Here is a 10,488-nt window from a genome sequence, read left to right on the forward strand (position 1 = left end):
TATAATAATAACTTTATCCAAAATTTCATATTAACAATAAAACTATAACTCTCAATCAATAAAAAAAATAATTAATTAAATAATTATTCAATTAAACTACAATTAAAACCAATTTTAAAAATGGAGAGACATCTTATTTAGAAATATATGCAAAGTTATGGAGTGGGAGATAAGAAAAGTAGGAGGGGATGGTTGGGTAGACAAGTCGGGGATGACAGTATAGTAAAAGACAGCATAAAGAAAATAAGTGTTTTAGAACAAGATAGTATCATTTTTAAATAGCAGGAAAACAAAATATGGAATTAAATGAAGATGATATAAAGTTGATAGATGAAATACTACACTTTATTAATAATAATGAGGTATGTTGGATAATGGTATCACAGCTAAATGAAAAATATACAAACTATCTATTTTTCTTTTTATTTATATATCATAATTATTATTTTTATTTATTTATCTTTTAATAATTCATCATTATTATTCATAATTTTTCAATAGTTATAGTGTTGTAAATAGTCAGGGATGTCTTTTGCAAGAGACTATAGCCCCATTATTAATTGTTAAAAAAAATCAAATTGCTATAACACTCATGTAATGCCCATCAGGCTAATCTGGTAATTTTATAAATATATATAGATAAACTGTCCCTTCCGAAAAAAGGGAAAAAATCAAAATATTGATTAATTTCATATATAGTACACTTATGCCCTATCACCCAATAAGCACACATACACATGTATATATATTAACATTACACATCATCATTATCATTATCATTTAAATAATTCATAGAGCAATCTCCTCTTTTTCGTGTATAACCTTACAATAAACTCGAATGATTTAATAATTAACATTTTCAGTAATTTTAATAATGAAATCTGAATAAAAAAAAATGAATAAAAACTGACAATATTGTCATAATATTACCAGCCCATTCCGGCTATACTGATAGTTAAAAATGTCATAACTTCATTTCATCGTTACTATGTATTAGTTAAATCTCGGGAATTAAAATAATTTTTAAAATTTAGGGATGTCTTTTGCAAGAGACTACAGCCCATAATTAATTGTTAAAAAAAAATCAAATTGGTATAATACTCATGTAATGCCCATCAGGCCAATCTGGTAATTATACATATATAAAATTAAAATATTTTTTAAACCAATGTGGTTATTAATTTTAAAAATAATATTGAATGAAATAATGATTAAATTAATTTAAGCCAATGATAAATACAATCCAGCATTAAAGAGTCAAGTTATATAAATGTATTTTAAAAAATATATACAATTAATGTAAAATTAGTGTACGTATTATAAGCCAAATTTACTTGAATCAAAGTTATTCTCTGATTTCAATCTCCAGTATGGAATTCAAAAGGATTAATAGATAAAACACATTAAAAGTAATAAAACAATAATAAATTCTTGACAGTTAATGTGATTCTGTTTTTCTTTAGTTCCCTCCTCCACATAAAATCTTTATATTTATGAATTGCAGCTCTTCATACTTTAGTAGTAATAGTAGCTAGTGTTCATAAGAGGATAGTAGTTCACTAAACATAGTATGCAATATTTATTTCCTCACAACTTTTATTTTAAGTCCCCCAACCCTACTACTTTTTTACACAATTAGTTACTTTCTTATACTGATGAAAATGATTGACCCCTTTGAAAATTTCTGAGAATGTGTGTGTTTCTGTACATGACAGTATATAATATGCTATTATACACACACAAACAATGTTAAGGAAAGATATGTAATGAATATTTATATTTATATTGTATAAATATATATAAGTTTTAACAAATATAGCCTGGTCCAACCATATAATAAAATAATATATTAAATAAAAACTTTCAAAATGATTTGATAATTAACTAAAAATAATCCTATTGACACACCTTATTTCATATAAAGTGATAAAGCTATTAAAAAGATAAAATAAGAGAAAAAAATCATTTAAATAAGAAAAAAGTCATCGATGGTATCATGATACCTCATAGATTAGCAATTCTTGTCAATTATCTACAATGAAGTCACCTTCACCATAAAACAACAGTCTTATCATTTAGGATGGTATTATGTTACCAACTTAATTTTTGTTATATATAAAAACAGAATTTTGTAAAGAATTTATTATCATTTCAATCTTTAAAATGATTATTTCAAACATACTCATAGATATATTAGTGATTTTAATTATGCTTACAATTTTTCTGTAACATACAAAAGTATATAAAAACATCAACATTTTATGGTTTATTTTATAAAATTTAGTTGCATGGTAATTGGACACCAAAATAAACAATCATATGGTATTTTCAAATGAATATTTGATTAATAGCACATCAGAAGGATAATGATTAGAGTAAAAACGTCCTCTCCAAATAAATTTAATTTCTTTATCATTTTTTTCCCTAGAAATTTCTTCCTAGTTCAAACATGATCTATAATCCTGATGTCAATAATATAATTCCTCAAGTAAAAAAATAAATAGTTACATGACAGTTTAATAAAATGTAGCTTCTAGCTAAAAACCAAGTGGTCTTTTTACGTATTTCAAAGTGATAAGTGAAAAAATAATTCGCTAAATAAAAATTATATTAGTAAATAAATAAAAATATGTGTAATTGTATATATAAAAATGATTTTTCATTCAAAGAGATAAACTGATTTTTTTTTTTTTAATAAATAATTTTAGGAAACAAAAGGAGATGAAAATTCCAATAATAAAGATGAAAACCAAGAAAGGTCTATTTTAATAACTAATCAGCACACATCTAATACAGATGGTCAAACTGCAAACTGTGTAAAGCATCACCATGAAAGTATTAATAGCTTAACCAGTTCTGGAATTGGAGTCACTGATAATATAAATGTTCAAAGACATCAGGAATGTTCTTCATCAGCAAATGTTTCAGAAAACTCATGCCCTCCACAAAAATTGCAAATAAATCCAATAGATAATTCTATTGAAAAATATGACATACTTAAAATTGATAAACATGGTTTGGATGCAATCAAATACAATTTGGATGGAGAAGAGCAGACAATTTTAATTCAAGATTTGATCAAACAAGAAATATCAGACACAATACACTCAGCTAAAAGGGCAGAACAGTTTGAGAGATATCACCTTCAAAGAGAGTTAGAATACAAAAATAAATCACAGCAAATTATGTCACAGTTAATTGGAAATACTGATTTAATCTCAGAAAAAAAAGAAAAAAGGTTGAAGAAAAATACTCAAGAATCTTCTAATAAACCCAAACAAATTCCTCGTATAAACAATGATCAACTAATATATAACATAAATGAAAGTCCATATGTTCAATGTGGTCAGGAAGAATTGGAATCAGGTAATACCAATGTTCAACAAACAAATAAAAATTATCAATTGAATGGAAATCTCAATCAACCTAATAACAAATATATAGAAGAAACAAGGAGAGGACTTGATTTTGTTGATATTTCTTTCAACTCTGATTATTTAAAAACCAGAAATATGGCATTTCCTCAACCAACAATAACGATTCAAAATAAACCAGTAATAAAACACAATCACTTTTATGAATCAAGAACCAATATAAACAGTGCTGCTCCCAACCAACTTCCTGTTATCGCAATCAATGAAAATAATTTTGCCACTGACCAACTACATGAATTAGAAACCAATAGAAATAATGGTGCTACCAGCCAACATTATGAATCTGGAATCAATATAAATGAGTCAACAACAAACCAACATTATGCATCAGGAATCAATAGAAATAAAGATCCAAACAAACAGCTTTATGAATCAGAAATGAACGTAAATATTGCTGCTACTAATCAAATGTATGAAATTGGAATCAATAAAAATAATTGTGCAATCCAACATCATCATGAATTAGAAATCAATAGAAATAATATTGCTACCAGCCAATTTTGCAAATCGGGAATTAATATAAATAATGCTGCTACCAACCAGCATTATGACTCAGGAATCAGTACAAATTATACTGCTACCAACCAAGTATATGAAATTGGAGTCAATAATAGAAATATGGCTTTTCCTCAACCAACAAGAATGAATCAAAATAAACTTCTAATGAAACCCAACCATTATTATGAATCAAGAATCAATATAAATGATGCTGCTACCAACCAACTGTATGACATTGGAATCAATACAAATGATTGTGCAACCCAACATCTTCATGAAGTAGAAATCAATAAAAATAATATTGCTACCAGCCAATTTTACAAATCGGGAATTAATAAAAATAATAGCGCTACCAACTACCAACTTTATGGCTCAGGAATAAGTACAATTAATGCTGCTACCAACCACCAACTTTATGACTCAGAAATAAGTACAATTAATGCTGCTACCAACCACCAACTTTATGACTCAGAAATAAGTACAATTAATGCTGCTACCAACCACCAACTATATGGCTCAGGAATAAGTACAATTAATGCTGCTACCAACCACCAACTTTATGGCTCAGGAATAAGTACAAATAATGCTGCTACCAACCAACTATATGAAATTGGTGTTACTAATAGAAATATGACTTTTCCTCCACCAACAACAATGAATCAAAATAAACCTCTAAGGAAACGCAAGCAGTTTTATGAATCAATAATCAATATAAATAATGGTGCTATGAACCAACTTCCTGTAATTGAAATCAATGAAAATGATTTTGCTCCCGACCAAATACATGAATTAGAAATAAATAGAAATAATAGTGCATCCAGCCAATTTTGCAAATTGGGTATTAATACAAATAACGGTGCTACAAACCAACTTTCTGGCTCAGGAATCAGGACAAATAATGCTGCTATCAACCAACAATATGAAATTGGAGTCAATACTAGAAATATGGCTTTTCCTCAACCAACAATTTATCAAAATAAACCTCAAATACAACACATGGGTTATTTGTTGAAAAGCATATAACAATATATGCTTTTCAACAAATAAACCTCAAATACAACACATGGGTTATTTGTTGAAAAGCATATAACAATATATGCTTTTCAACAAATAAACCTCAAATACAACCCAACCAGTTTTATGAGTCGAGAACCAATATAAATAATGCTGCTACCAACCAACTATATGACATTGGAATCAATTTAAATAATGATGCTACCAACTTACAATATGAAATTGGATACAATAATAGAAATATGACGTTTCCTCAACCAACAACAATGAATCTAAATAAACCTCTAATGAATCCCAACCAGTTTTTTGAATCAAGAACCAATAGTGCTACCAATCACCAACTTTATTGCTCAGGAATAAGAACAAATAATGGTGCTACGAACCAACTTATTACATTGGGAACAAATTCAAATAATGGTGCTAACAACCAATTTCAAAATTTAGGAATCAATACAAATGACTGTGCAGCCTACCAGTTTTATGAATATGAAATCAATGCAAATAATGATACTATTTACAATCAGTCTGCTACTATGAGTAATATCACTAACCATACAATTGTATCAGAGCAAAGCAAGGGAAAAATAATAAATGAAGTCAGCAACATTAGAAATCACGTATGTATAATTATGATTAAATTACAATAATATGCATGCTTTATGTTTGCATCCAGGAAATAATATCATACTTTTTTTTGTTTACATTTTTCTCTTTTAACTAATTCTTCATTTCTAATGTTTTATTTTAATTTCTAACAACTAAAAATAAAAACAACCAGTGAAGGAAACATATTTTCACTACATTTGCTCTTATTTCAGAGAAGAAAATCTTCTTTTTATTGACATTTTAAATCATAGAATAAGTCAACTTAATATATTTTTAAATAAACAAAATTCACAGAATATGTTATTCTTAACATGTTGATTCCAGCACAGGCATGAAAATTTGTCCAGTGCAGAATTTTTTTTACTGTACTATAATGCAGCACAGATGGAAAAAAAAACACATTAAGGAATCTATTTTGGCTACACTGCTTTCACAGTGTGCCATTTATACTTAGACTTGTAATCATACCCTCAAGAAAAGCTGAAATCTATTAAAAAAAATAGTAATCACATTTTCACTTTTTAATTGAAAATAACAGGATTTTTTTTTTTTTTTAAAGAAAACAACAGATTAAAAAGAAATATTAGTAAATTATCATAGAATGACAAAAATCATTCCTCATTATTTAAGCTTAATTTTAATTTTTTTTTTTTAGGAAGTGGGAATGTCTCCAATCACAAGTTTAAAAAGGACTAAAGAACAAATATCAATAATAAAAGACATGGAATATAGTAAGAAAATCATGTTACAAACAAACAAACCTGCTAATAACAAAATGATCAGGTATGAAGATACTAACTTTTTTACAAAGATACATACAACTGAAAAGCTACAACTCTCTTGCTCACAAACAACAGTCCATAAATATGAACAAAATCTTGAAAGTGATTATTGTCATCTACCTGCGATTGATAATCGAGAAGACCCAACTTATCAGAAAATAGGAAAACAACCTAATGACTTTCCAAATTGGAACAAAAGGAAAGTGATTCACACAAAAACATCACCATTTGAGGAACATACATCGCTAAATATAAACAATACAATCCCACCAATAGATGAGACATTAACATCAATGACCATAGAAAGTCCAAATATAGTCCACCAACAAACACAGTTTCAAAACTACAGCTTTCAACCCAATGGAGGTAATGATACAACAGTAACAAACCATTCCTCACATAATTTTTTCCCTGAAAATCAATCATCAAACATGGTTCCTAAATCTTCAATTACAGATCCATCGCTTAAAAGTTCTACTTTTGCAACAGAATATAAGATTTTAAAAGGCCCGAAACCATATTCAGATGTTATACGCTACAAGGTAGGAAATACCTTTCATTACAAACTTATCTGGGACTTAATAAACAAAGACATAGAAAGTAAAATAAATGGGCCTAAAATAGATAATGTTATCAGTAAAAAAAATAAAAAGCATTCCGACTTTACGAAAAAATTTGATCAACAACCAAGCCAATTTTCAGAAGGAAAAATAAATGAACCAAACATGATACACCCAACTGAACAGATAAACCATTCTATGGGGCTCACAATAAACCCCAATAGTGACATTAATAACTCACAACAAAACTATAGGAATACAGAAAATAGAAACTACAATTATAATACTTTTATGGGTGAATTTCATGGAAGAAAACAATTGGATTCCAATGATATCGAGGAAAGATGTTATATGCCTCAACAAGAACTTTATCAAACGAAGCATCCTTTGAACATGCTCTCAACAGAAACCAATTTTAATACACAAGGTAATAATTCAAATTATACTTTCAATGAAACTGTTTTTAACAGTCAACCTAAGAATTGCCAATTCTGTTAGAATAACATGAACCTATTTCATTCTGATTAATCTAATAATATGTGTGATATTTAGATAACTGAAAGATTCCAAGAAAAAGACCTATACTTCAAAATGAGAAAACAAAATTTAATTATTATTTGCTATATTAGGGGGCTAAAATTTAAACCAGAAAGGGAGAAACTAAATTTAAATCTAAAAACAGTAACTCAAATTTTAAATATTGAGACAGTGAAATATTTATATAGTCTTCCCTGTATAATTCCTGTAAAGTTAGAAACATAACCATATTAATTATTTTAAAAAATTAAAACAGTGACTTTTTGTTAATTCTTTAGCAGCTCCAATACATTACATGCGTAAAAGTTTGGCATGTTGGATTTGCGATGGGGGGAGGGGGGTATATGGTAAAAACTGTGTTTTTATCATTTTTGTTTGCTTATATTTTACATTGCTGGAAAATGAGCTATGCACAAAATTAAAGTACATTAACTTTATGACAAAACTAGCCATGTCTCTTTTTTCAAAACCATGTAGTTTCTGAGATATAGGGGGGGACATTCATTGATACAGTCAAATTATAAGCCTAACCCTAACAGTGACGTGTTTTATATTGTTTAATAATACCAGTACAACACAAGTGTAAAATCCCCAAGGGCTTACATATCAAGTTTGGAGTCAAGGGGAACGAATGTGGTTAAAACTGAGTGTTTTATTAGTTTTTTTTTACTAATATCTCTAAAACTATTAGGTTTGGAGAAATGGTATCCATTCATAATTAATGTGCCATTAAATTTCTTACAAAAGTGATCATATAACCGATTTTTCCAAACTAGACAGTTTCTGAGAAATGGAAGAAACAAATATGGCTAATCAACTGCATGCTTTGAAATCACCAATAAAATATTTCTTTGTCTGTTTTGTTTTAGAATAGAACCTAGATTATAAAAATGTATTGATTACAAAACAAATAAGTAAAAGAAGTTATACCTAAAATAGCTTGGATTCTGTTTTTTATTTAATTTGAAAGATATTTAAGCTTTGTAAACTACTTTGGTTTGATATTTTAAACTGTTAAATAGTAATGTTTAATGATCATCATGGAAAAATAAATCTGAAACTATCATTATCATTATGTTATAATATAATTGTTAATTTTATAATTTTTAATTGTTATAATTCCATAATTGTTAATGCAAACATAAATAACACTATAACATGGAATAATATAAGATTTTTTGTAGTATTCAACTAGCATTAGTTAAGGAATATTTTGATTCAACTATACATATATAATGAAGTGTTCAATATTTGTTAATTAAACAAAAATGTTCATGAACCGATTAAAATGATTCTTGAAACTAGACCTTTATTTATTAGTATCCTACTTTATTTTAAAAAAATTATTTTTTCTTCTTGTTAAACAACCTTATTTAAAAAAAATCTTTTATTCATTTTTAACAGCCATGAGGCATTGAAACAGGAGGGGATTAACTTAGGAGATATTATTTTAAAAGTATGAATCTAATTGTAAATTGAGGACCACAGATCTGAGGTGTACCAGATATATTTAATCCGCAAGAGAGCTCGGTATTATTATCAAGGATACAAGAGGAAGATCATGTCACATATTGGATTTACAATAGAATTTCAGATGTAACATGTTATAGAACACATAAATTAGGTTATATGATAGACAAAGGTTGTTAACAAGCTTCCTTAATCATGTCAATGTAGTCTGATGCAACAATGCTAAAAAGATTTTTATTTAATGAACCTGGATAGCCTGGTTTGGTTTGGTATCTATGTTTGTCGACCTTTATAAGTATCATAAAATAGTAATATTTTTGGGAGGATCAACTAATTAACTTAACGAAATTCGAGATGGGTTAGAGGCCAGGGGAGAAGTAGGGAGTTAAAGGGAGTACCTTTTTAAGGCGTTTTTGTAAATATATCATAATCTGACCAAAACTCAGGAGAAATAAATTTTATACAAAAATAAAGTCCTACTTATTTTTTCAGAAGTCCTTAATTTACAAAATAATTTGCCAAATTTGCAACAAATGGGATGTTAAGGTCTTTGTGGATAAGTTTATTTGTAACTTAATAAGGAGCATCAAGGATTTTATGTAGGATCTTGGATTGTAAGGATGGGATGCGGGAGGAATTTGATGGTTTGGTAGAGCCCCAGAGCTCAATTCCATATGTCAAAATTGGTCAGATTATCGTAGTCTATACTAATTTTTTGTAGTGAATAGAAAGTTTAGAGCGTTTGTCAAGTAGGTGTTGTAGCAATCGGAATTTACGAGCAGTTTCTCGTCATTTTAGTCTTGTATGTGGATTCCAAGTAAGTCTCTTGTCAAGATGGAGTCTTAAGTATCGAATCTGTTCAACAGGCTTTAGTGGAGTATTTAGAAAGGAAACTGTAGGACAGTAGAATAGAGGTTTACGACAGAGAGTAAAGGTGATCTGGTGGGATTTGTCAGGATTTATTTTGATTCTCCAGTTTTTACACCATTCTTTAATGGATGTTACGTGTGTCTGTAGTGTTTGTGATGCATTAGCAGAGTCGTTGTTTACAGACAGTATACATGTGTCATTAGCGTGTGTTGTTAGGACTGTATTGGGGTGGGTTGGGATGTCAGCTGTATAAACCGTACAAAAAAATGGAACCTAAGATACTACCTTGAGGAACACCGGCAGACTGAGAAAAGAGAGATGAGTAGGCTAGGTTAGGATTTACTTTAAAGGTTCTATCAGAGAGGTAGGAGCGGATTAAAAGGAAATATATAGGGGGTAGGAATTGACAAAGTTTATAGAGCAGACCTGGATGCCAGACTCGATCAAAAACTTGCAAAGTTTGTAAAATTAAACATCGAGGAAGACTCCCGTGCAGCACATTCCGCGCTCCAATGTGGAAGATATGACATCAACCACTTGATGACACTGTTGTATGGTAGAATGAGATGTTCTAAATCCAAACTGGTGGTCAGGAATATGAGTCAAGGATTGGATAGAGGCGTTTTAATATGAGTTTGTCTAGGATTTTGCCCATAATGTGCAGTAATGAAATAGAACGGTAGGAAGATGAATATTCAAGTGGCTTGGAGGGTTTGG

At 28.9% G+C, this 10,488-nt stretch overlaps 2 protein-coding genes across 2 annotated transcripts in view; one reads left to right on the forward strand and one right to left on the reverse strand.

Moving 5' to 3' along the window:
- The window catches only part of Hem (Nck associated protein 1 Hem), a 53,916-nt gene that overhangs the window by 21,647 nt on the left and 21,781 nt on the right, over nucleotides 1–10,488 (reverse strand). The gene's annotated exons all lie outside the window — the stretch shown is intronic.
- Nucleotides 5,189–7,392, forward strand: LOC106683495 (uncharacterized protein DDB_G0281497). Its single transcript, XM_014424998.2, has 2 exons — nucleotides 5,189–5,563; nucleotides 6,208–7,392. The coding sequence occupies exons 1-2, from the start codon at nucleotides 5,189–5,191 to the stop codon at nucleotides 7,390–7,392; spliced, it is 1,560 nt and encodes a 519-aa protein (XP_014280484.1).

This window comes from Halyomorpha halys, unplaced genomic scaffold (assembly GCF_000696795.3).
Source record: "Halyomorpha halys isolate HHAL.00 unplaced genomic scaffold, Hhal_1.1 Scaffold27.1, whole genome shotgun sequence".
In the NCBI taxonomy this organism is placed as follows: Eukaryota; Metazoa; Arthropoda; class Insecta; order Hemiptera; family Pentatomidae; genus Halyomorpha; species Halyomorpha halys.

What these genes read in the sequence shown, in the direction of transcription:
- LOC106683495 (XM_014424998.2), top strand. Translation starts at nt 5,189, where the DNA reads ATGACGTTTCCTCAACCAACAACAATGAATCTAAATAAACCTCTAATG. An exon ending in TCAGCAACATTAGAAATCAC is followed by an intron (nt 5,564 to 6,207) that starts GTATGTATAATT and finishes TTTTTTTTTTAG; the next exon opens with GAAGTGGGAATGTCTCCAAT.